We start from the raw sequence: 27,990 nt of genomic DNA, 5'->3' as shown, positions 1-27,990 counted from the left end.
ACAACATGGCTCATATGGTTTTTGAAAACAATTACCCTCCACAGATGTTTAAGAATAATTACATAATGGAATTTCTACTATAATGACAACTGCAATAGATTTCCTTTTTATATTTCAACCTTAAAAAAAGCAGATTAGTTGGTATCTTTTATCGTTCAACCACCATTCTCATTTAGTTTTAGGGAATTTACACACCAAAAAAAAGTCATTTGCAAGGAAAATGTACCTATTCAAATGAAGAAAATTAAAGTTTTCTTTAGCCTTATTAAAAGAATTTTGAGAAAGCCCATTCTCACATACTGATGGAACATCATCATCACTGTATGCCAAGTCACTTTCTAGCAGAGGACAAGAAATATCTATTTAAAAAAAAAAAAACAACAGAATTGTACATTAGTAACTTATCTAGATTGCAAAGCAAACTTTTATGTAATTCTTCAGTTAGCAAACCAGTGTACTTCAATGACATTTTTAAATGATTTTATTTATTTATTTTTAGAGAGAGGGGAAGGGAAGGAGAAAGACAGGGAGAGAAACAACAATGTGTGTTGCCTCTTGAGCACCCCCTAGTGGGGACCTGGCCCACAACCCAGGCATGTGCCCTGACTGGGAATCAAACCTGAAATCCCCTGGTTTCAGGCCTGCGCTCAATCAATCCATAGAGCTACACCAGCCAGGGTTCAGTGACATTTTTTAAAGAATTAAAAATACTGTGTAGATATGAATAACAAAAACAGTTAAGTCCTCATTTAATGTCATCAATAGATTCTGTGACTTTAAACAAAACAATGTATAAAGAAACCAATTTTACCATAAGGTAATTGATATAAACAAGAATTATATCTGATAGCACTTCATTATTGTTATAATAATGTGATGTTGAACAAATCAATGTTATCTGAGAACCTGCTGTAAATATAAAAATGCTCTCCAAACTTAAAATAGACTAAGTTAAGGCCAATTCCTGAAATATATTTCCTTCAACTATCCAAGAAAAGCATGACCAAATTCCTTTCAAGAGGCTGTGTATAAAAAACACTGCTGAGATGTATAAAACATTTAGCTTTACTAATTATAAAAACTAAGTAATCAATCAAGTCTCATACCAGAGTCTAACGCTTTATTTGTTCTGATTTCCGCATGTGGAAATACTCTCTGCAGGGCTTCTAAGATCTTGTGAACAGTGCTTTGCAGAAGTGGTTTCACAATGGTGGACAGTGCCTGCCCAGGTGATGTCACAGCTCTTTGGGAGGCTGGTATCATCTTTTGCATAGCTACCTCAAAATCCTTAGCTGAGATATTAATTGAAGAGAGATCCAACTGTAGTTTCTCACTAGTGGTATAGATTTGTGGGTAGCGTCGACGCAGAGCACATAAAGCAGCCTCAGAGCATATTGATTTAATATCTGCACCACAGTATCCTACCAAGACAAAAAAAAAGATAAATTACCATCCTATTAGCATAACCATAATTAAAATTAAGTCAGCCTAACAATATAGTATCAAAATATTTAAGTGTAATAAGGCTAAAATCTCTTTTACGTAGTAAACTTACACGGTGGTGACAACCATCAACAAATCAACTTTTGTGAGTGAACTCTGCAAACACTAATATAGCATAGGGGTCCAGAGCAAGAGTTTTAAAATCACAGATAAGGTTCAAATTCCAGTTTGTCATTGCCAACACGTATAATCTTTGGAGAATCATTTATGCTCTGTCAGCCATTTCTACCTCTGTAAAGTGGGGATGATGTTACCTACTTTATAGGTCTGATGTGAGAATTACCTGAAATATATGTAGAATACTGCTCAACAGGATGACTAGAAAAATGTAAAGTCAGCAAAAGATAGCTATTATTATTGTCTATTTTGCTCTCAAATTCCCCAACAGCAGATTTGTCAAATATCCCTAATATCTGGAACTTTGTAGGAAGAAAACAGGTAGAGATGAGAAACAAGTATAACCTTGTATTTCTTTAAATATACCCTTGCAATACTACCACTTGTTTCATCTTTGAATTGCATATATTTCTTAATGCTTAAAAGCAATGCTTACCAACACAATTTTCTGCTAGTTCTTCTAGAAATATGTCCAGTGGTTTAGGATTCCAATCCCTTGTGTGAATCTTTAGAATTTCCTTTCGAGCCTACAAATAAAAACATTTTTTTACATCTATAATAAAAAAGTGCTATTCAGATTAGAAATAATTTCAATTTAAAATACTCTTAATTGAATCAAACTGGCGACCTTTTGGTTTGCAAGACAGTGCTCAATCCACCAAACCACACCAGCTAGGGCTCTATTATATTTTCTTGCTTGGTTTTCAAAAAAATAAGTGGCTTTAAAATAACATGGTGGTACCCATGAAAAAGCCAAGGCTAACAAATTGGCTAAGGATTGACTGTTCATTAGGCAATGTGTTCTGAAGCAAAACAAAGTTCTATGATTTGTATTATTAACATCCAAAGTCTTTCCCTAAACTGAAAGAATTTAAAGAGTATTTTTAGGAAGGCATTATTAAAAAAAAAAAAAAATCACCTAACTTACTTTAAATAGAGTAATACCTGTCTACAAATATATACATACATGTTTGGGTGTTAATCATACAATTTTGCTTCAGAACATACAAAATTCAATCTTCACATTTTTACTACACCAAGACTTGCTGATGATAAGGGCAATATATTTTCCCAAAATTTGAGTGGTGTTAAATTCTTACATCTTTATCAGGTAAGCTGAAAAGAAATTCTCTATCAAAGCGACCAGGCCTTCGTAAAGCAGGATCAATAGAATCCAGTCTGTTGGTAGCACCAATGACCACAATTTCTCCTCTGCTGTCCAATCCATCCATAAGCGCTAGCAGGGTGGAAACAATAGAACTAAATTTAAAAATAAGAGAGAAGAGATTAATCAATTGGATGTTGAATATAACACTTCTCCTTTTGGCAAGAGTAAATACATTAAATGTGAATAAATTTTCTTTAGCATCTCACTACTTTCAAAAGATTAAAAAAAATTCTGGCCCTGGCTGGTATGGCTCAGTGGATTGAGCGCTGGCCTGCAAACCAAACGTTTGCCAGTTTGATTCCCAGTCAGGGCACATGCCTGGGTTGTGGGCCAGGTCCCCAGTTGAGGGCGTGTGAGAGGTAACCACACACTGATGTTTCTCTCCCTCTCTTTCCCTTTCTCTCTAAAAAAAGTAAATAAATAAAATCATTTAAAAATTATTTTCAAAAATTCTGTGAAGTAGCGCACTAAATAGCATATACAGATTAAAATCAACAGAAAACATAGATGGTCTTTAGAATGTACAAATGGATCATGAACGCCATGTCATAAAGCATCATTTTTCAAAGACACTTGAGTTCCCAAATAAGACAAACATAAAAAATAAAATACTACTAAATACCAGATGGACAAATAGTATCTAAAATTATAAAATGTTTCATTTTGTATACATAAAAAATAAAATACTACTAAATACCAGATGGACAAATAGTATCTAAAATTATAAAATGTTCCATTTTGTATACACATAATCAAACAAAAACAATCCCCAAATAAAATACACAAAGCATAAATACACAGAATTTTAATTACATTTTAAACTTTTGATTGTGGAGATTAGTAAAATAATCTCCACATCTTCATCAACAAGTTTCAACAATTAACAATATTCCTTTTATATGTCTTTACCAGATAGCTTTAAAAAATAAAACATAACAAAAACCCTCAAATCATTTAATATAAATATTTCATGTTAAGTATTTCACATATGTGTTTCTATGATAAGGACTTCTAAAAACTTCCACAATACTATGACACCAATGTAAATGACAATAATTCCTTAATATAACCTAATACCCAATTTCACCGATCTTCTCAAAATATCTTTTTATATTTGATCTGTTCAATCAAGATCCATACACTGCACATGGTCAAACATCCCTCAAATCAGTAACAGTTCCTATCACACTCCCTAACTTCTTTCCCCTTCTTCTGTGCCATTCATTTGTTGAAGAAACTGGGTTATTTGTATTGTAGAATTGTCTTCCCATGTTGTGAACTGGATGGATATCTTACTGATGGGGTCATATAACTTGTCTTCTACCATTTGTACATCCTGTGAACTGGTAATTAGACCTAGAAACTTAATAGAGGCAGGTTAAACTACTTGAGATAGCACACTTCATAGGAATATACCATGTATGTACTTTCTACTGTATAATTCAGGAGTGCTTAATACCAGTTTCTCACTTGAGATCAGTGGGTTGGGTTTAAGTGAGATGTTGTCACCTTACTCCACTCACCATAAACTTCACTATGAACCTTTATACCTTACTGTTTTAGCAGCCATTAAAAATTATTGCTTAGATTGATGTTTCTCTGACTTAGCACAATTGACATTTTGTGTCAGATGATTCTTTCTGGTGGAGAGCTGTCCTGTGCATTCTAGGATATTTTAATAGCATCCCTGGTCTTCACCCACTAGATACCAAGCATTCCCATTCCATCCCACACTTATAACAATCAAAATGCCCCCAGACATTTGTCCCCTGGGGGGCAAAATCACTCTCAGCAGAAAACCACAGGTAAAGATTTACTTTTTCATAAGGGGTTACAAAATGCTGGTTTTTCTAACTTAATAATTTCCTTTGCATTTATTGACTGTAATTTTCCTATAAAGAACTTTACTTCATCAATTATAAAATTACCCTGATTCATGGCCTGAATCATGACTACAGAAAACAGGAAAAAGAAATGCCTGATTCATTCTCTTTATCCAATTTTCAGAATAATGAGTCACCAATATAGAAACCTCAAAGCAACCAATTTAATTTTTAAAAGAGAATCATTAAAAACTGACTTTTCAATGTAATTTGATGCATTTCAATCTACTGTAGTCATTATTATTTTTGATATTCAAATTGCCCCATCTTTGGCCAATGGAAACTCATTCAAAATTGGCTCCTATTTCATTCCGATATGATCCTAACAATCTTCTATTTCTTCCTTGCTTCCAGGCATGACAAGATGTTCCAGGCTTGTCTTGCTTATTTCCTGCTTTAGTTCTGCAATCTATCATCTCTCCTAAGAGTGCTAGTATTTACAGTCCACAATCTGGGTGCTAGAGATACGACTTGCTACTGGATTGTGATTGCTTCTAGACTTTTTCAGTGTCCAAAGCCAGTAATTGGTTTTTTTTTTCTTTCATCACAAAGTTTAATGAAGAAATGAATATATTCCTGATTTAATGAAACAAATTCAGATCACACTTCTCTCAGAGTGTTTTCTTTAAAAAAATTCATCATGAAATCATAATATTTTAAATTCAAAGTAAAGATTTTAGGGTTTTAATTTAACTTATTTTATATCTGCATACTCTTTTTCTTAGGCTAAAATTTTATTTTCTAATGCATCAAAATAATTCCTTGTACACTAAATTCCTCTGAAATATATATAAGATGGCACGTGCTTGCTAAAATGACTCCAATCCCTTTACAACTGTTCCAAAATATAGTAAGTTCTCAATTACTTGACTGCAAAGTGATGTTAGTATTGTTAAATATTTCTCTCTATTAACACAATACAGTATGGGTGACACTGAAATGTGTTATATAGAAAAATTTGTATGATTACTGGTATGGACATAAAATTTTTTAAAAAATTTAATTTATTGATTTTAGCCAGAGAGAAGAATGAGGGAGAAAGAAAGACATTGATTTGTTGTTCTACTTATTTATGCATTCACTAGTCAATTCCTGTATGTGTCCTGACCAGAGAGAGAACTTGCAACCTTGGTATATCCGGACAATGCTCCAACCAACTAAGCTACCTGACTATTGCAAACATAATTATTTTTACCAGAGTACTTGACATTTTAATTTACTACTCACAGCAACAGATGAAAATGTATAGACATCATGTCAAAGAAGGCCACCAGAATATAGTAAATATCATCAGGTGTTAAAAAAGTAAAAACCTACCTATCACTCAGATTATTTCTTGTTCCTCATTTATAGTATTTACAATAAAAACTTACTAGCAAATATGAAGGCATGCAAACATTTGCTTTAGGGCATCCCAAATTAATTGGGCAATTATACATAATTTATGATAATTTGAAAAAAGTCAAGAAAAACTGAAAATGAGCTGAGACTAAGAGTAATTTAGATTCAAGTTGAGACAGTAGAATTAAGAAAAAGTGCTTCCTTGAGTAACCAGCTTATCATAGGGGAGATTCAATTTTCCCATCCTGAAAATGAGGAAGTTGTGCTAGTACTAAAACATTAAACTAGTAGTCATGCACTAGGACATTTTGTTTGGCTCACACCGTGTCTTAAAAGCATGTGAATTGGTTGGCAACATTTAAAAGATATTTAACACAAAAATTTGAACATAAAATTTAAGAAAGAAAATTTATTTTTTAAGTCTGGGTCAGCTTCTACACTTCAGTAGGCTGGAGACAAAAACAACTGCTTATGCTCTGATGGCTGAACACTCATCCATATTACTCACCACAGCCCCACTCTTACCATTGGCCTGGCTCACTAATTTCATTTGCCTTACTTCAGTGGCCAGTGGGCATTTAAGTTTGTATCATAGGTAAAGTCTGTAACCAAGATTTTTAAAAAACATCACAAATAGTATTTTTATTTGCCAACATTAAAAGTCTGAATTTTAGTCCTGGCTAGTGTGGCTCAGTTGGTTGGGTGTCATCTCACAAACTAAAAGGTCACCAGTTCAAATCCCAGTCAGGGCACATCCCTGGGCTGTGGGCTCCATCCCCAGTCAGGGCACTTGGAGAAAGCAACCAGTTGATGTTTCTCTCTCACATTGGTGTTTCTCTCTCACATTGGTATTTCTCTCTCACATTGGTGTTTCTCTCTCACATTGGTGTTTCTCTCCCTCTTTTCCTCCCTCCCTTCTCCTCTAAAATAATTTTTTTTTTAAAAAAGTCCAAATTTTAAACAGATTCTTGGTCCAAGGGTTCATATCCATCAGCTCATTCAAGGTTTGCACCTGTCTCATCCCCAGTAGCTACTGCAGAACTGCTACCTTCATTCACCATGAAGCTCCATGAGTTTTCCCAGTTCAAACCTGGGCTTCTTCAACATTTGACGTTTCTAACAATGATATAAAGGGGCAGATAAATAGGTTGGCAAGCCTTTCCTATGTCTCTTCCAATGCTATCTGGAATCAACATACTGACCACTTCCTGTCAAATCATTTGTCTGTACCTCTTGGGTCATGACTTCCATCATCTTCAGCTGTATTTGGCAGGCCCGTTGATGAAGAGCATAAGAGGTCTTCAGAATCTGATTGTTGCTTTTTTTTTTTTTTTTTTTTTTTTTTTAGTAAAACCAACACAGAATAGGCAAAGTTAGTAAGCATTGGTAGTCTTGACATCAACACGAGCTTCAACCATGGTCTGCCAGTTTTTGACCACAGAGGACATTCTGTCACAGGAAGGGTCCATGCCATGAAAATTAAGGCAGTTTTTGTTCTGAACACCCCCAGTAATTAGCTTCAGTTTTCTAAATGCAACTTCATCATTCTCCAGATCACCTTGGTTCACTTCAAAAACATGACCCTTGATATCATCAGATGCAATTTTGGTTCCTGAGTTCTCATGACATGTTTTGCCAATATTACCTATGCTGAACATAGCTGGTACTTTCACATCATACCAATCTTTCTTAGAAAATGGGTCAGCCACTTTCTTCTTGGCTCCCTTTTTGCCACCTTTTGTAAAACGCTTGTTCTTGCTGACCACCACCATAGTGCTACTCAGAGAGCCAAAAAGTGTAACTAAGATTTTAACACTGTTTGAGAATACCCTGCCACCCAAATCTGATTCATTTTTCTTTTTCTACTATACAGTACATCAAGATTTTACTATGCCCCCCACAAAAAGGGGAAACTACTGGTTTATAAAGTTTCTTTTACCACCTAACTGACCATTCTGTTACTCATGCAATCAATACAGCTCAGGATATAGGAAAAAGTCAGAATTGTCATCAAGCAAGTTTTACCTGTGAATTTGATCTTGCCTGCTTGACCGTACTGGAGCCAGGCCATCGATTTCATCAAAAAAAATAATTGATGGGCGCATCTGATAAGCCTACAAAGTAGGTCCAGTGGTATGTTATCATGGAAAAGTTCAAATATGTAAACTTATTATAAACCATTTTATTCCATTTTCACTCCAACTTGCTTACCAGAATTTATGTTATAAATCTAAATGTAAATTCCATAACTATGTTTTAAGGATTCAGGCTAAATTATAACATATAGTTTAATTTCATTTGCATTTCAACTGGAAACATTCAAAATACATACTCTACTGGTTATATAACTTAGATTTCATATAGGTATAGTTATTGGGACTACAGAAAAATCTTTAATAAAGATCAATTGTCAAAACAAGATAAAGAATAGCCCTGGCTGGTGTGGCTCAATTGGCTGGAGCATTGTACCATTGACCGAGGGGTCGCAGGTTCGATTACTGGTCTGGGCACGTGCCTGAGTTATGGGTTTGATCCCCTGGTACAAGAAGGTGGCTAATCAATGTGTCTCTCTCACATCGATGTTTCTCTCTTTCCCTCTCCCTTTCTCTCTCTCTAAAAGCAGAAAAAAAGGTCTTTGGATGAAGATTAGACCAAAATAAAACAAGATAAAGAATAAAAGACAGTGATACACCCTTCCCTCCATGACAGGATGGGAAAACAATTAGCACAATACCATAGTTTAAAAAAACAAACAAAAAAATCAGTAAAGTTAAAACAAAAGACCTCAGTGAGTTCCAAAAAGAGATTTTAAAGCATCTGCAGCATTATGCCTCAGTAGATCAGAATGTATTATCTTACAATGTGCTGTCAATCCAATTTGGGATGTGAAATTAAAGCCCATCTAGGGCAGAACTAATATTCTCACATATTGAGATGTAACTCACCACTACTGTAGACTCCAAAGAACTGAGATCTGGTTATTCCTTTCTCTTATTATAAAACTGTGCCTAATAGGTCAGTGTTACCTTAATACACAAAAGAAAAATAATCTGGGAAGATTATATATTTGGTCTAATTCTTCTAAAATTTTTTCCATAAAAAGTAATTAAACACAAGATTTATCCAATCCTTACATACTTACATCTACACTGATTGTAAATCTAGACAGATATATTTTATCATCATACCTGATCAAATAGCAATCGTAGCTGTCTTTCAGACTCTCCTACCCATTTACTCAGACAATCAGCACCTTTCCTCATGAAAAATGCAACTCTCTTATCCCCTTGACTGCACTCATTGGCAAGTGCTCTAGCAACCAGAGTTTTTCCAGTTCCTGGTGGACCATAAAACAAACAACCTCTGTAAAAGAAAAAGTATTATTTTATCAGTACTACATTAAAAAAGGACTATTTAAACAAAATTACAAAATAACTTAATAAGTGCACTTAATTAGTGAATAAAAAAACATAAGTGAGACAATTGAAATATTTCAATTCACAAAGCACAACTTAAAATCTGGCAATTAATTAATATTTAAAAATTAATATTAAAACTAAACAAAACCCTTTATTTAAGACATAATTTTCTTCTATATATTCATCATGCTCATATTACCTTTCCTTGCATAGAAGTTACACTTAAAAAGACTTGGTAGTTGCCCTGGCCAGTGTGGCTCAGTTGTTTAAAGCAATGTCCCATAAACCGAAAGTCGCAGGTTCAGTTCTTGGTCAGGGCACATGCCTAGGTTGCAAGTTCAGATCCCAGTCATGGCATATGTGAAAGCCAACAGATCAGTATTTTTCTCCCTTTCTCTCTCCCCTTCCCTTCCCTTCTCCCTAAAACCAGTGAGTTTGTCCTTGGGCAAAGACTAAAAAAAAAGGACTTGATAGTTTACTTTTGTAATGTATCAGGTGAAAGAATAACTGGTTTCTTCTACAAACTTTGGTCTCAATCTCAGGAATGTAACACTAAAAATTTTGTAAGAAAACATCTTGGAATTGAACAGGAAAGAGAGTAAGAAGAGAGAACTTAAAGAAATAACAGTGGTTGGGCATTTAGGACTAAGACAATGTAAATAATTTAAAATAAATTTTGTGACATCACTGCAATAGGGTAACCAACTGTTTTTTCACATAGTTCCAAAGTTATTGCTCTTAGAATAGAATTCTGAGAAAATGGGCTATGCTCATAATACTTAAAAGAAATATAAAAAGGGTATAGAAATAGGATATGGCAGGAATTAAGTTCTACCAAAGTAATATAAAATAATCAATTCAGATCATCAAATAACTGTTCTTGAAAAGAAACACTTAAAGAAAATCCCAGAAAAACAGGAACAACAAAGTAAGAATTGTAGGCGGAAAAAAAAAAATCAAAAGTGATGGATGAAATCTATTAAAAGTTAATAAAAAAACAGTAAGATAAGGACAATCAAATGCAGATGTAAAAAACAAAGTACATGGTAAGAAAACAATCAGACATACAAATGGAATAAGCAACAATGATTTCAACATACAAAAACCAAGGCAGGTATAGATTTTTAAAATATTATGTACTGAGCCAACAATCTAATTTGCGAGACTATACCTTAAAGAAAGAATTAAGAATTCACACAAAGAGGAAGCAATGAAATGTTCATAATATTGACATTTGTGATAATGAAAAGTTAGGGGAAAACAAGCCAGCAACAGCAAAATCAAATAAAATGTGACACAACCACAATAATGAAATATTACTTAGCCATTAAAATACAAAGATCATATATGAAAATAAGTTTATACAAGCATATATTTGACCTTTATGGGAGTAAATGTATATTGTAAAGAAGGAGAAAGAAAAAGAAAAATTTCAGGGAGTTAATTCTTTAAGTTCACTAAATTACTTTAACTACATACCATATTTTGCCATGTATAGTGCACACTTTTTTGCCCAAATTTTTGAGGGAAAAATAAGGGTGCACAATAATGACTGCATACCATGGGTATAATCATACTGTGTATAATGTACACAAAAACATGGGTGCACATTATACATGGTAAAATATGGTACTTTCATCAACATTTCCTATAAGTAAATGTTATTTAATATTAATATCAGATTTAAAAACTTTTTATGGCTCAGTTAATACTCCATTTGTCAACCAAAAATAAATAAAAAAACCCTGAATTTACCAATGTTGTAATGGTGATTATTTATAGTGTACAACTTTTATAATGCAAGAGTAAAAAAAGCTTACCAATTTAAAAAGGTTTATTTAAATCAATGTATCTATAGAAGTAGGAATTGAAATGAGAAGGGTAGGAGGGGCCTACTGCCTCCTATAAAAGACTTAAAGTACAATTTGATTTTAAAAATTATGTACAATTATAAACAATTTTAAAAATGAAAAAAAGTGTGTATGAAAGGAGTTTCACTAAATGTTTGAAAAACCATAAAGAATCTTCCCCTCACACTGGTGTAGCACAGTGGATTGAGCACAGGCTGTGAACCAAAGGTTTGTCGGTTCGATTCCTGGTCAGGGCACATGCCTGGGTTGCGGGCCAGGTCCCCAGTGGTGAAACATCCCCATGTGATGTTTCTCTCCCTCTCTTTTGCCCTCCCTTCCCCTCACTCTAAAAATAAATAAATAAAATATTTTTTAAAATATTTTTAAAAATATATCCCACTCCCACTCACGGAGAATCAATTTTGAAACTATTCTTCATGTTAAACATTCAGAGAATAAATATATTCAAAGCACCCAGGATCTTGCAGTTAAAATGTATAAATTTAGAGTAGACCTCCTGAAAAATTTCAACAGAGAAACATTATCTTCCTAGATAATAGTAGCATAGCACACATTTTAGCTAAAATAAAATGTATAGTAAAATTACCTTGGAGGTTGAATTTTGAATTTTTCAAATACTTCTGGATAAAGTAATGGAAATACCACCATCTCTTTTAGAGCTGCAATATGATTAGACAGACCACCAACACTATCAAATCGTACCTGGAAATGGAAGAGAAACATTGACATTCTTAGATTTGGAGTCAAAATTAAAATGTCACTCCATCCCCAAACTATACACAACCTACACAGAGTCAACCGAGTAACAGTATCTTAATTGTGGCCTGAAGATGAAGATGAAAAGAAGAAAAAAAGTCTGTAAAAACCGAAGTTTCTGATCAGCTGCACCAAGACAAAGAAATATGGCCCAAATGAAAAAACAAAGCCTAACCTCAGATGAGGAGATTGCCAACCTATCTGATGGAGAATTTAAAACCCTGGTAATCAAAATGTTCACAGATCTGAATGAGCTGGGTTGAAAATGAAAAAACAAACGAAGGATACCTGAAGTGAAATAAAGCAAAATATTCAGGGAACCAACAGTGACAGGAAGGAAACCAGGACTCAAAACAATGATTTGGAACAAAAGAAAGAAGGGAACATCCATCCAGAAGAAAAAGAAGAAACAAGAACCCAAAAAATTGAAGAGATACTTAGGAACCTTTGGGACAACTTGAAACATTCCAATATCTGAATTATAGGGGTGCCAGAAGAAGAAAAACAACAGCAAGAAATTGAAAACTTATTTGAACAAATAATGAAGAAAAACTTCCCCAATCTAGCAAAAAAAATAGACTTCCAGGAAGTCTAGGAAGCCCAGAGAAGATGGACCCAAAGAGGAACACACCAAGGCACATCATCAAGTTACCCAAGATTAAAGACAAAGTGAGAATCCTAAGAGGAGCAAGGGGAAAGGAGAGTTACCTACAAAGGGGTGCCCATTAGGATATCATCTGATTTCTCAAAAGAAACCTTGCAGGCAAGAAAGAGCTGGAAAGAAGTATTCCAAGTCATGAAAGGCAAGGACCTATATCCAAGATTACTCTATCCAGCAAAGCTTTCATTTAAAATGGAAAGGGAGATACAGTGCTTCCCAAATAAGGTCAAGTTGAAGGAGTTCATCATCACCAAGCCATTATTACATGAAACGGTAAAGGGACTTATCTAAGAAAAAGAAGACAAAAAATATGAACAGTAAAATGACAACAAACTCACAACTCTCAATAAATGAACCTAAAAAAAAAGAAAAACAATGAAAACAAAAACTTAGCAAACCACCAGAACGGGAACAGAATCAGAGAAATGGACATCACATGGAGGAATTTCAGTGGGGAGGGGGAAGGGAGGATAGGGGGGAAAAGGTACAGAGAAGAAGCATAATTAGTAGGCATAATAGAGATGGGGGGAGATAAAAAATGGTATAGGAAACAGAGGACTCAAAGAACTTATATGTACAACCCATGGACATGAACTAAGGTGCGGGCGGGGGGGGGGGATGCTGGATTGGGGGGCAGGGTAGAGGGGGGATAAAGGGGGAAAAATTGGAAAAACTGTAATAGCATAGTCAACAAAAAATACTTAAAAAATTGAAGTTTCTGATTTAAAAAGAGTAGTTTCTTTTTTAACTTTAAAATAAACTAAAACAAAGAACATGATTATAGTTCAAGCATACATTTCAGGACAGTACTCACCGAAGAATCTAGCTGCATAGGATCAACATCAGCAAGGCTGGCTCCAATTTTCATTCGATCTTTATAAATTCCTTTTAATTCATCTTTCCGAAAATTTAGTGGGAGGCACCTATTTTAAAAAGATTAGGAAAAAATTAAAACCAAAACTTCATACTTCTCCTCCAAATATCATGTTAAAATATGGGCATTTTTCTTAAGAATTTAAAAAAAAAATTAAATTTCAACTAGAGCAACCTTAAGATACTAATTCAACTTCCTCATTTTCTATATAGGTTGAGAAGCTGTGTTAGAAAATAGTTATATCTAAAGCTTATCATTAAAGATACAAAACCAAATGAAAACACCAATTTTCAAGAAGCCACACTGCTGTGAAGTAATTCACAGTTGAAAATTCAGGTAGTATCAATATACATTATAATGATCATATCTAATATATATGGAGTATTTACCATTTGCCAGACACTTTTTTAATTTTAGACAGTTTAGGTATATTAATTCATTAAATTCTAAAACAGTCTTATGAAGTAGGTATTATTATTTCCCTTCTTTTCAAAGAAATCAAGCCACAGGTAAGGAAAACTAAAATGCCCAAAGTTACAAACTACAATAGCAAGTAGCAGATCTAGAATTCAAACCCAAGTTCTTTGTCTCCAGACCTACAACAACTTTGCTATAATACCTCTCAGCAAAACAGTCATAGTCCACTAGCTTCTGGATCCATGTCAATCCTCTCAAGCAAGAATGAATCACTACTTTCCTAACTACTTTCAAAAATAGTTATAGTATGTCACAAAGAATATGACTAGAAGAACGTGCTTGTTTTATTGATGGAAAAATGAAAACTACTTATGTTAGAGTTTAAGATACTTGTACCAGAATGCCTTAGCAAAGAGTAACTACTGCAACTAAACACAAGTGAAAGCACCATGCTCACCCCAAAGGACAATTCTTGCTATCCCCAAATTCTGCAAGAACTTTATACTCTGAATTCTAAGATGGATAACTTTTCAACTGCAGCTTTTTAAAAGGTATGTCTTAAGTAATTCTTAATAGAAATATAACTGCATAATATAAAATCCATGGGATTAGATGCATATTTCTATGAATAAAAGCAAAGAAAAATTCAAGTAGCCTAAGTATACAGCTTTTGGATAATTTAACTTATTGCTGTCTAACAAATAAAATGCAAGCCAAAAAAGTAATGTATAATTTTCTATTAGGCACAATAAACAAAGGTAAAATTTTAATATTTTATTTATCTCAATATATCCAAAATCCTGTATTATCACTTCAATATGCAAAATCAGTATTTTAAAAATTGAACTATTTTACATTCTCTTTATTTGTACTAAATCTTTGGAATTCAAGAGTGTGTTTTTCATAAAAACTTAACTGTATATTTCAATTTAGACTAGCTACATTTCAAGTGCTTAATAGCCACATGTGGCTAGTGGCTACCATATGGGACAAGGCAGATTTAATGTGATAAAAGAATAGTGCTTTGCCCTGGTTGATGTGGCTCAGTGGATTGAATGCTGGCCTGTGAACCAAAGGGTCCTTGGTCCAGTTCCCAGTCAGGGCACTTGCCTGGGTTGCAGGCTGGGTCCCCAGTTGGGGGCATGCGAGAGGCAACCACACATAGATGTTTCTCTCCTTTTTCTCCCTCCCTTCCCCTCTCTCTCAAAATAAATAAATACAATCTTTAAAGAAAAAAGAAAAAAAAGAATAGCGCTTAGGATACAAAGAGTGGTTGATTTGCACACCACTTCAATTATGTTCCAATTCCTTTAATCATTTCTGTTCTACTCAAAAAACATATTATTAGAATCCAAGCACTGCATTTTTCATTTACCTACCCATATCTATAAAATGGCAATCATCTTTGCCCCATCTACTTCATATAATTATTGTGAGAGTCAAATAATTAGATTACTGTGAGTTAATTACAAATAAGTTGATTACTGTATGTGAACTTATATTACAAGGAGCTATGAAATAAGTAAACCTTTTAATTTTCCTTAAGCATTCTATAATAAAAATGAATTATTGTTATTTTAAAAAGGAGTATATTTGAAAAGAAAATGGTATTTCCTCAAATCAGTGTTTAACAAGCACCATTTTGAGCTATTTAATGGTTAAACAAGAAAATATGAGTTTCAACTAGATATTTCAAACAAGATAGTATTCTGGTCTTATATTAACCTACTATATAATTTTTTCATCCATTAAGCTGTACCTATTCCCAAATTATTCAGCTTTCTCACCACTTTTCAAAAAAAAAAAAAAGTGGTAGTTTTAAAAGGCATCAATGTAACACTTACCTGTTGATAGCTCTATTACGGCTCCTTTTCCTTCGCCTCTCAAAGTGCTGTTCATCTTCAGAAGAGGAAGATGAAGTAGAATCACTACTGTGGATTGCATGCCTTCGCCTGAAGTAAAGAAGAAAACTAAAATCATGATGAAGAAGGGCAGGGAAAATAAAAGGCATAAGATGCAAACACCAGAAATACCTAATGATCCAAGATGGTTTATCTTAAAATTAATACATTTGCTGAACCAACAAAGTAAGTTTTGTTGGTTGAACCTCTGTAAGGAAATAAAAGACTTGGATAACTTAGAGGAGGGGGGGAAAAGGAAAAGACTGTGGTAGAGTGACCACCAGTGTTTACTAAGATAGCATTTGGTCCAGGAGGAATGACTTTTTTTAGTCTTTATGTAAATCAGTTATCCTCACAGAAAAGTGAGATAAAGAGGGTATTAGAATTTTGGGGAATGTAATTTTAGAAAATGTTCTTCAATATTATACTATATATAAGTTCACATTTGGAAAGGAATTGCCTATTTTGAAATGTCGAATAACTTTAAAAGGAGAACATGAGAATTTTTATGTAAACTAGGGTTTTAAAAAATGCTAGGAAACAGGGAGAAATAATATGGCCTTTTATCTATAATATATCATCAACTGTAAATTTACAATATTCTTGACAGCTGTGTGAATGTAAATGAGTTACCAAACCCATATAAACTTCAATCTTCTCACTTACAAAAAAAAAATTAAAATTAAAGTCTTAAGCTAGTTGATAGTATTAAATAAGATTCCAAGTGCTACTAATCTTTAAACAAATTTACATCACTTCTACCTTTGGATAATTACAACAGACCTACATGGGTAGAGGGGAGCGGCAAAGATCTGGCTGGAAAAAACTCTTTAATTATTCCATTGGCTCAGAGTTTAGAGCTTTTTCTGAGTCAGAGTGCAATCATTGTATAAGTAGGTATTTCCAAAAATACAAAAGGTGCACAATCTATTATCTTCACTATGTAAGTCCAAAAGCTTATACCTAAAAATCTTTGAAGACAAGCTTTTCCACTAAACACTTAGCAGTAAACCATGATCTGAAATGTCATGAAGGCAATCCATAGTCTCCCTTTGTCCCATTTACTATGATTATTCCTATGTTTCACTATAGAATTAATGTATTTGACTAAGCAGTGCTGGCCCAGACACTGCTGAAGATGTTTATGACGCATGTTAACTTTGTAAAACCTTCTTAAAAATCCAACTTGTGATCACACAAATGGCCCCAAGGGTTTTGGAAGAGGGGTTGTGAAAGCACAGAAACTAGTGAGATAGTAATTCTCTACTGTCCACCTACCCACACATGACTGAAAGCATTTCTGTGATCAGCCTGAAACTAAAAGGATCTAGTACAAGTCTGAAATTCTATATAAAAAACTAACTTATCTAATATTAACATTAATATTACAAAGAGACTAACTTATAGTCAGGTAATTCACATAACTGCATGTGAATTCAGTATGCATTCACATATAATTAAGACTAACTCCAAATTTAAAAAAGGAACTAACATTTATTAAGTGCTTCTTGTACCAAGTAGTTGTCATATCTCATGCAATCTTAATTAAAACTTTGGAAAACTACATATTAGTTGGCTTATTTTATAGTCAGAGTAAATGTGGCCCACAGTTTAAAGAACATACTCAAAATATCAGAATCAGTCAATGATGATGTCAGAATTCAAACTCATGTCTATCTATTTCAAAAATCCTCATTCTATACACTACACTTTACAGGTTTATTTCACAAACCCGTAAAGTTATAAGCAAACAAGACTTTGTGGATTGTCACAAAATTTCCAACATTTGATTTGCAAATAGGGATTATTTTTAAACATTATAGTTATAATAACAAGTACATGTAGCTCTTAATATGTGCTAGGTACTATTTTAAATGCCTTTTATGTATTAACTCATTTAATTCTCACAATACTATGACCTGGGTGCTATTATTCCCATTCTACAGATCAAAAAGCTGAAGTACAGAGAGGTTAAGTAACTTGCCAAAGATCATAAGTAAGTGGAAGAACTGAGATGGCAACCTAAGCTGTCCCAGTGATAGGTCTAGATTACCCTATACTGTAGAAAGACCATTACTTCAGTTTAAAAAAGATTATAAACACATGCACCCACGCTCATTTTTTTTTTTCATTTCACTAAAAACTTTTGAAAAACTTGGCATAGCCAAGCACTTTGAACCTAACTAGAACATCTAGAGTTGCCAGTTTAGTTCCTTAATAACAAGGAAGAAGTACTCTGGAATACTGGTAAAGCATAATGCTATTATGTTATCTTCTCTCTTTTTTTTAATCTTCACTTTTTGGGGTTTTTTTTTCTCCATTACATTTAGTCCCCTTATATTATCTTTTTATTCAAAGGGACTAGCCTTATTCTAGAAACTGCAGACTGAAGCTAAAGAATAAACCTTAAATGACCACAGCAGTGATTTTTTCAACCTTTTCATCTCATGGCACACATAAACTAATTGCTAAAATTCTGTGGCACACCAAGAAATATATTTTTTGCTGATATGACAAAAAAAAGTGTAATTTTGATTCATTCACACCAGACAGCTTTTGTTGTGTTGGCTATCATCATTTTTTCATTTGACAGTCTAAGGGAAAAGAGGCCAGTGCCTCTGACTAAATAGTCAGGAATTGAATGCTTTAAAAATTCTACTGGCACACCAGTTGAAAATCGGTGGACTAGAGCTTATCAACTATAAGGAAGAAAAATCATGCTTAAAGGCAGCATTCCTGAAGCTCCAGTATGACAAGTTGCCAAAAGACCCTTTGAAGATCCTGCACTTGGTTGAAAGGTTTCTTAACCATTTGCCATGGTTAATAATAGCAATGTTCAAATGATTTTTTGGACATGTGCTTTGTTTCCATGCTTAAGTAGTTGTAGAACATGAACCATAAACAGAAGCTGGTCTCTCGATGAAAAAAAATAAAAAGGTTAAGCAAAATGACTATCATTAAGGTTGTTAGAAAAAAATGAGATGTTCACAACACCTTACCAAGTGTAAAAAAAAAAAAAGTTTAAAGGGATAAAAAGGTCAGGTAATTACAAGTGTTAGAAAAGACATGGAGAAACTAGAAATCTAGAATATTGCTTTTAGGAATGTAAAATGAGGCAGCAATTTGGAAAACAATTTGGCACTTCCTCAAAACATTAAATACAGTTAGCGTTTGACCCAGCAGTTCCACTTCTAGGTACATACCCAAGGAAAATGAAAACATATATCCACACAAAAAGTTGTGTACAAATGTTCACAGAAACATTATTTGTAACAGTCAAAAAGTAGAAACAACCCAGATGTCCATCAACTAATAAATGGATAAACAAAATATGGTATATTTATACAATGGAATCTCCTTTGCCAATAAAAAGGAATGAGGTACCAATACATGCTACTATGTGGATGAACTTTGAATGTGTTATACAAAGTTAAAGAAGCCAGTCACAAGAGATTCTACTTATATGAAATATCTAAAATAGGCAAGTCTATAAAGACAGGAAGTTAATTATTGGTGGCTTAGGACTGAGGGGATGGGAGTATTGAAAGTACTGGAAGATTTGGGGTGATCTAAAGAGTATAGGTTTATTTTTGAGGCAAGAAAAATATTCTGAAATTATTGTGGTAATAGTTGCACAACTCTGAATATATTAAAGCTACTGAATTGTATACTTTAAGCAGGTGAACTATATGATATATGAATTATATCCCAATAAAGCTGTGATCAAAAAGAAAAAGTTTAATGAACACCAAAAAGTTCATCAAGTCAAATAATATGACTCCAGGATACATCTTAAATCTTAGTTCATACTTTAACTTAAATGTGTCAGGATCCTCCACTAGTCTATGACACCCTAGGGCAGGAATCCTGACTTCATCATTTTTATATCCATAGTACTTGGCACATAGTAGTATTGAAACATTTGTTAACTAATTGGGGGGGGGGAATCCTGCACCCACGGAGCTATGCAACACTGTGAGACACTTTATACAGAGAAAGAGTAGTAGACTCTGAACCAAAAGGGGGAAAAAAAAAAAAGTTCTACCTTCTGCAAGACACATTGTAGGTGGTAATTATAGAAGTAGTTAGTCAACAAGTATGTTACTTCCAGGAACATAAACCCAGTAAAGATGAGAAAAAATTAAATCTCAAAGTAACTGCCAACCTCTCACTTCTACTGGATCAAATACAGATCTGCCCCTTGAGTCAGTCAACCAAGAGCTGTTCTGAGTCCTCTGATTGCTGGGGATTCCAGAGAGCAATACATTTTACTCTATTTTTCTGAAAATCATTAAATTTCACTATCAAAATATCAGTCTTTAACAATATTATAAGGGACCTGTGAAGAGTACCTCCTACTTTAAGTGCAATTTATCTTGGATAGCCCTGGTAGGTTAAGTTTGCCTTCCTGGGCCTCTACCCTTCTGGCTCTACTTGTAAGAAAAGGGATGATGAAACAAGAAATCTAGAATGTACACTTGTGATTTTGGCATTCTGAAAATGAAATTAAAATACCTGGAACACAAGTTGTATTTTATATTTTTCCTAGAAGGAGTTTGTGAGTACCTACAAAGATATTACTTTGCATGGCCAAAACATCATCAGATAGTCTGCTTCTTGGAGACTTCCAAGAACTATTCAAATAGCTGGAGTCTCAGAGGACTTCAATCTTACTTCTGAGCAAATTATTATTAAGAAAAAAGTACCATCTCCTATACCAGTGTCATTTTTCCCCCTGCAGTTTTAGTTTTCACCAACAAGCTCTCTCATTCACAAATTACTATAATGCTACTATTATCCAGAAAGTTCTAATGGATCAGAAAACCTTTTATTATTCAGGAGAATGAGGAAATAACAAGAATTACCTCTTTGGATTTAAATATGACAGACAAGCAACAAATGCTGGAATGTGAAATAAAAATAAACTTACAAATAATTTAAATACCAAAAATGTAATTCTCCTGGTATATGAAACAAATTTGTAAATTCAATACAGAAAAAGATTGTTGGAGTCATGATAGGTCTAGAAGCTGTGTCGCTTAGAGTGTTTGTCATCATAGGAAAATATGTCTGTAATAGTATGTGAGGAGAAGTCTACACTTGAATCTAACTTAATGTAAAGATTAAAGAAAACAGTCTACCCAAAATGCTTAATACCAATCCAGGAATACAGTAAACACTGAAGTAAAGGTAGCTCTCTATCACTAAAGTGTGGAACAATGGAGTAAACTACCTTACCATGGTAGTTATTAACAATTCCTATTAGTAGAAGCAAAAGCAAGAACTAGTCAGTAGTAGTAGGAATTAGAGCACTAAAGGCAGAGTTAACTCTCCCATATGTGAATCTGGAGTTGTATCATAACATCCCCAATTCTAAGACTAGATTCCTACCTTAACATAGCCACAATTATGTTGTCATAAATCAGTCACTTTTCAGAACAAACCTGTTCATTCGTTTACAATAAGGACTTCTTGGCCCTGTAGAAGATAATCGATATCTTGGTCTTGCAGGAGAAGCTGGGCCACTATAAAACATGTTGGGCTTTCTCTGGTGACGAGGTTCTTAAAAAAAGAGTAAGAGGTACATGACATATAATTATGTTTCGAAGTAATTCTGCTCTTCATATAAATACTTACAAAGGTGCTACCCTTCCATGAAAATACTAAATATTTTACAGTTCATGTTTTAAATCATTTATATCTACAAGGTTGCTATTAAAAACACCAACAACCAAAACATATGTTTGCCATAAACAGCCATTATTATTATACTGATGGATAACAGCTGAATAACAGCCCTGCATGTTTATGTTCATAAGTATTGAGGCTCAACTTTAATCAAAAGCAGTCCTATTTACATAAACTTAAAAAATAAATTAAGTTGAAGGCTGTGAAATCTAAGATAATAACCCAATCATTTGATTTGGTCAGAGATAAAATTTAACTCTATTTGGAAGAATTCACTTCTTGCAATTTTAGGATAGATTGAGAAAGATAATAGCATGAGTATTACGCAAAATAAAGACTTAAAAATAATAATAGAGGAATTATATTTACCCTTGTAAAGACAAAGGTAATATAATTACAATTCCTGGATAAGCAAATATGGTACTTACTTTCCAGTGGAGCCTGGTAGTAAACAGTAGCTTTTCTCTGTCTAAGATAATAACGTTTCTGATTATCTTCTTCTCCATCTTCTTCATCTTCTTCATCATCTTCATCTTCACCATCATCTTCATCTTCACCATCATCTTCACCATCATCATCATCTTCACCATCATCTTCATCTTCACCGTCATCTTCATCTTCTTGGTCTTCACCCTCTTCAGATGATTCTACAATTAAGAAATATTTACTTTCAGGTTACTCGCCAAAATGTTGACAATTTTTAAGATAGGGGAACTGAGAAAGAGACCCTCCTGTTAAAATGTATGCACTTCTAGATTTATAAAAAGAATCTAATTCTTTCACAATATTAAAATTTCTCTTAAATGGAGTAAAAAACTGCAGAATTAAAAAGAACTAGAGCCCTGACCAGTGTGGCTCAGTTGGTTGGGCACTGTTCCACAAAGCAAAAGGTTGCCAGTTTGATCCCCGGTCAGGACACATGCCTAGGTTGTGGGTTCAGTCCCTAGTCAGGGCAAGTATGAAAGACAGCCAATCAATGTTTCTCTCCCTCTCTCTCTCCCTCCTTTCCCCTCTCTCTAAAAGTAAATAAATATGTATTTTTAAAAATTAACAACAAATAGAGGGAGGAAAAAAAAGTAGAGAAAGAAGTTTAAAGGCTACTGTCAGTACCAAAATAAAGTTTGTGCTATTACAGCTAACTTCATTAATATAGGTGATTATACTTAAGCTTCTAAGTAAACAGAACATGTTGACAAATTTGAGTATCTCCTCACTTAGCTTTTGCCTTTTAAATTTAAGTTTGGATATTCCATCTAGCCCTTCTGGGTGTCATTATATTATTTAAGAGTATAACTCCAATAATCTATTTATGATAATGTAAAACACCAAACATTTAAAATGCACTTCAGAAAACTGGTTTTCACTCAAGAAAAATTCTAGTAGGGTACAGTAATAAGTCCTAAAGAGCCAAACTTTAATACTTTCTTTTTAAAATTAAAATAGGTAGAGAGAGCCCTGACTGGTATGGCTCAGGTGGTTGGGTGTTGTCCAGCAAAGCAAAAGGTTGCCAGTTTGATTCCCACTCAGGGTACATACCTGGGTTTCAGGATTGGTTCCCAGTTGGGCCACACACAGAAGACAAACAATCAATGTTTCTCTCCCTCTCTTTCTTCCAACCCATCTCCTCTCTCTAAATGTTAATTAATTAATTAACTAAAAATAGGTAGAGAGATATGTGTGTTGTCTGCAGGTGTATTACACAAGCAAAACAGTTTTATTTGCTTTAGAATTGTTGATTTCAAATACTTTCCGAAATAAAATATACTATCCTTTGAAACATTTCTCTGACCTCACTTTTTTCTTTTAATTATTACCAGTCCTCAAAACATCTAAATAAAAAGGATGCATCCTAATAAATACTGAAATTCAAACCCAGAAGATAGAAAAGACTAACCCACACTGCCTTCTTGATTATCAGTTGTTTCTTCATCAGTTCTTTGAATACCTTTTCGTTTTCCTCTTGTGTACATATTAAGATTCCCCTAAAAATGTTCAAATAAAAGCCATTAACATTTAGAACACTTATTTTAAAAATTCAGTAGGATCTTCCAATCTTGCTTAAAATAAAGACATTTATAGCTATAAACTCTTACAACTCCAGCAATAACAAGTGACTAATCGAATGCTGAATAAGATGATCAATTTAACCACAAATGGATAGGTACTATAGAAAAGGTTAAACTAAAGATTAAATCATCCCCTTGATGGAAGAATATTATTTACTTCTTTTGTTTCATTAAACACTGCCAAGTCTTCCAGGCCTCTCATTCGCCGTCTACGCATCTTCTTCATGTCATCCATTTTTTGAAGTACAGCTTCGGCGGTGCTTTAAAAAAATTAATATAAGCTAAAACTTTAAAATATTAATAGTACATTTTTAAAAACTTAATTTTCCTTCCATTGTATATTGAGTGCTGGCATTTTAGATATCTGTTTGCTGGCTGGTGTGGCTCAGTGGATTGAGTGCCAGCCTGCGAACCAAAGGGTCACCGGTTCGATTCAGGGCACATGCCTGGGTTGTGGGCCAGGTCTCCAGTAGGGGGTGTGTGAGAGGCAACCACATATTGATGTTTCTGTCCATCTCTTTCTCCCTCCCTTCCCCTTTCTCTAAAAGTACAAAATAAAAAAAAATAAAAAAATTTAAGTATCTGTTTCTTGATTTACTTGTATAAAAATATTTTCTATATTTTTTCAGACTTTAAATATGTATGAGTACATAGGATTATTAAAAAGTCCTCTAGCAATCATTCTCCTTTATGCTTTAAATAAACTAAATGCATTAACTATTCAGGCTAGTAGAAATTTATGATCCCTCCCCAATAAAAAGTTTTCATCACCTAAACCATCTTGATCTAAAGAATTTTTACTTACTTTGTTATAAGTTTGTCAAATAGCACAGACTGGTTCACACTACTGTAACGGCTTCTAATCCTACAACTGCGTCGAACTTCAACATCACCATTCTCTTCATGCAAGTGTTCTGTAGTCTGAACAATGTTTCTAGTCCTCAATGACCGAGTAACTGGAATCACTTTTCATTCAAAGACATATACATACAAATAAATGGAAAGATTTGAAGTAACAGCATTTAAAAAAGAATTCTAAAATGAACAACTGAACATACTTTCACCTAACAAAAGTATAGTATCTTGAACTTAACCTTTCTTAAAATATTAGAAAACAAAAATTAAGTTAAAACATGCTCCTACCATATGTTCCAGCCACTCCATTCTCAAGAGAAATGGGAAGATATATAATACAAAGACTTAGACACAAATGTTCAAAGCAGTTCTGTAACAGCCCCAAACTGGAAACAACTTCCAACAAAAGATGAATAAAGAAATTGTGGGAAACAAACTAGGCATCCATCAATGGATGAATGGATGAAGACATGGAATACAGCAGTCCTCACCTAACACTCTTGATGGGTTCTGTGACTTGAAGCAAAATGACACATAATGAAACCAACTTCACCATAGGCTAATTGATATAAAGAGTTAAGCTCCTACAGCATCTCATCCATGTTATAAACAAACAACATTAACCAAAATGACATTATTCGAGGACCTGCTGTATATACACAATGGAATATTACGAGAAAGAAGGACATCTTGCCATTTACAACAACATGGAGAGAACTTGAGGGCATTATGCTAAGTAAAATATGTCAGACGGAGAAAAAGAAATACCATATAACATCACTTATATGTGAAATCTAAAAGTTGAACTCATAAAAAAAGACTAGAATGGTTGGTGGTGGTTGCCCGGGACTAGGGGATAAGGAATAAGGGAGGATGTTGCTCAGAGTACAAGTTTTCAGCTATGAGCAAGTTCTGGTGTTCTACAGCATAATGATTATATTTAATAATACTGTATTATACACTTGAAAGTTGCTAAGAGAGTAGATTTAAATGTTCTCACCACAAAAAAGAAATAATTATGTGACATGATGCAGGTGTTAGCTAAATTATGTTAGTAATCATTTTGTAATATAGAGGTGTATCAAATCAACATTCCTTGTACACTTTAAACTTATAAGCATAATTATATCACAATAAAACTGGCAGGGTGAGGGGATGGGACAGGACAAATTATGGTATATCTATATTATAGAATACGACTCAGCAACAAAAAGCAACAACAACATAGATGATTCTCAAAGTAATTATGCTGTGTAGCCAGACAAAAAAGAATGCATACTGTGTAATACTACTTATAGAATTATAAGTAGATAATGCTAGAAAGTTCAAACAAATCAATAGTGACTAAAAATAGATTGATGGCTACTCAGGAATTCTGGGGGGTGAAGGGCATAGAGAGGAGTTTGGCGAGACAGGAGGGATAATAAAGGGAACTGAGGAAATTTTGGGGGAGTGATAGTTATCTTCATTTCCTTACTGTGGTGATGGTTTCATGGTATATTATTTCAAAACCAAATAAATTGTATACTTTAAATATGGGAAGTTTATTATATATATCTCAATATACTACTAAACAAAATATTAATTACATTTTAAACATTTGAAATGCCTTTAACATTCCTTACCTTCTTTGTGCTCTTCTTTTTTTTTATTAGCCTGCTGTCTGGCCAATTGCCTATATGAAAAAAAAAAGTACAGAATTCAAAATAACTGACATAATTTTAAAGCCTATATTTCATAATATACAAACTAGGACAAAAAGTTAAATCAGCTTGAAGCATAAATACTTGTAGATACATAAAAACCAGAAAACCACTTAAAAAAAAAAAAAAAAGCTTGAGAATATGCTTACACAAATTATGGCTAAACAAAGTCTGAGAAACCTGTTGTGAAATTCAATGATATATGCGTTAACTCTTAACTAAACAGAATTAATCAAAGTATCTTACTTAAAACAAGAAACGAAATCCTTAGCCTAAGTATTTAGGTATAATTGAACTACACATTGAACAAAAACAAGACAGTGTATCTTATACCACAGGGATAAAGTGGCACTACATCCTGGAGGATTTTATAGCTATAAACAAAACTAATGTCCCTTGGTGACATGTTGATTTACTTCTAAGAATATTTGCTGGCTACAGTCTTTACACATCCCATTATCATTCACATGTAGAAACAGTCCCATTTATGAAGTAAGATAATCCCACCAACTGGCAGACAGAATCTACTGAATTGAAAAGAATATGTTCCAATGCTAAAAAAAAAAAAAAAAAAAAAAAAAAATCCTCCCCCCATCCTTTTTTCCAAAATCCACTGAGCAAACAAAACAATATGTCTCATTAATTTATTTTTAGGGAATCAACTTTCCATGCTTGGATAGACTATATCTATTAATCCACTTATGTGTCAAACTCTTTTTCAAGTAGGCTGGTCATACATGAGAAATTTCAAATGTGACACTTTATAATGAAAACATCTTATCCAGCAGAGTTAGCTCATGTATCCTCATAACAAAGCAAGTCTTCATTAATTCCTTACCTCTTAGAACACAAGTAAGAAGCAAGAACAAAATAAAAACCTTTAAGCAATCCACCTAAAAAGAGTCCCTCCTTCCATACCATGAAGGTCTACTTTTATAAACCAGGCTCCTATTAAGACAGTAGGGACACAATAACTAAAGGGGTGTTTTCCTTGTCCTTTCTTTTTTGCCTATTGAGGAAGGGGAGCACTTTTCCCCTACAGGGGTTGTAAACTGTTTCTTAAACAGTAAATATTTTAGGCTTGTGTGCCATACAGACTCTGTCAGAACCATTCACACAACTCTAACACCAAAGTGGAAAAACAGCCATAGACAGAATGTATGGGCATGCATGTATTACAATGAAACTATTTACAAGTGTCTGGACTTTTAACACCTGAAAATCTGATCAAAGCTATGAATCTTTACTCCTAGAAAACTGCTTATACATTTATAAGTTTAAACATTATTTCAGAGGTTTCATGTGTCCCCTGAAAACCGTAACTACTAGACCCTAGTTAAGAACTCCAAAACCAAAGAAATATAGATCCTGCCCTGAGGGCACTTACTCAAATCTTTCTATTATTTTAACAGCCTGAGTCTTCTGGTCATTTGAGCCCCAAATAGACTGAAAATGAAAGGGTTGAAGGGAATAAAGAAATAAGAGATTACTACAGTTAGGCAAACTAAACAGCAAATGGGACACCCTGATAAGAAATGGTTTAACTATATAAAGCAGATTTCAAAAATACTACTATAAGCTACTTTATATAATTCTTAGACAAGCAGATCCTGATGTTATATAAACTAACAGTCCTTGTAATAATGATCTGAATACAGCAAGATATTTTTAAAGACAAATTCTCCACAGAAGACAAATGGTCAATAGCACATGAAAAGATATTCAACATTATTAACTACCAAAAAATGCAAAGCAGAACTACAATGA

The 27,990-nt window shown here is 33.7% G+C and overlaps 1 protein-coding gene across 2 annotated transcripts in view; it reads right to left on the bottom strand.

Annotated features, from left to right (window-relative positions):
• The window catches only part of ATAD2 (ATPase family AAA domain containing 2), a 63,865-nt gene that overhangs the window by 23,720 nt on the left and 12,155 nt on the right, over nt 1–27,990 (bottom strand). For both annotated transcript variants that reach the window (XM_053929720.1, XM_024572173.4), the window contains exons 3-17: nt 26,146–26,195; nt 24,471–24,630; nt 23,823–23,925; nt 23,494–23,581; nt 22,028–22,246; nt 21,356–21,473; nt 15,855–15,962; nt 13,534–13,642; nt 11,889–12,004; nt 9,201–9,375; nt 8,038–8,126; nt 2,721–2,880; nt 2,057–2,147; nt 1,107–1,421; nt 227–359 (exon numbers count right to left, since the gene is read on the bottom strand). In XM_053929720.1, the coding sequence (XP_053785695.1) occupies nt 227–359; nt 1,107–1,421; nt 2,057–2,147; nt 2,721–2,880; nt 8,038–8,126; nt 9,201–9,375; nt 11,889–12,004; nt 13,534–13,642; nt 15,855–15,962; nt 21,356–21,473; nt 22,028–22,246; nt 23,494–23,581; nt 23,823–23,925; nt 24,471–24,630; nt 26,146–26,195 (2,034 nt within the window). The remainder of the gene's footprint in view (nt 1–226; nt 360–1,106; nt 1,422–2,056; nt 2,148–2,720; nt 2,881–8,037; nt 8,127–9,200; nt 9,376–11,888; nt 12,005–13,533; nt 13,643–15,854; nt 15,963–21,355; nt 21,474–22,027; nt 22,247–23,493; nt 23,582–23,822; nt 23,926–24,470; nt 24,631–26,145; nt 26,196–27,990) is intronic.

This window comes from Desmodus rotundus, chromosome 8 (assembly GCF_022682495.2).
Source record: "Desmodus rotundus isolate HL8 chromosome 8, HLdesRot8A.1, whole genome shotgun sequence".
Classification (NCBI taxonomy): domain Eukaryota; kingdom Metazoa; phylum Chordata; class Mammalia; order Chiroptera; family Phyllostomidae; genus Desmodus; species Desmodus rotundus.
The sequence above is the reverse complement of the archived record's forward strand: the minus strand, read 5'-3'. Positions and strand labels throughout refer to the sequence as shown.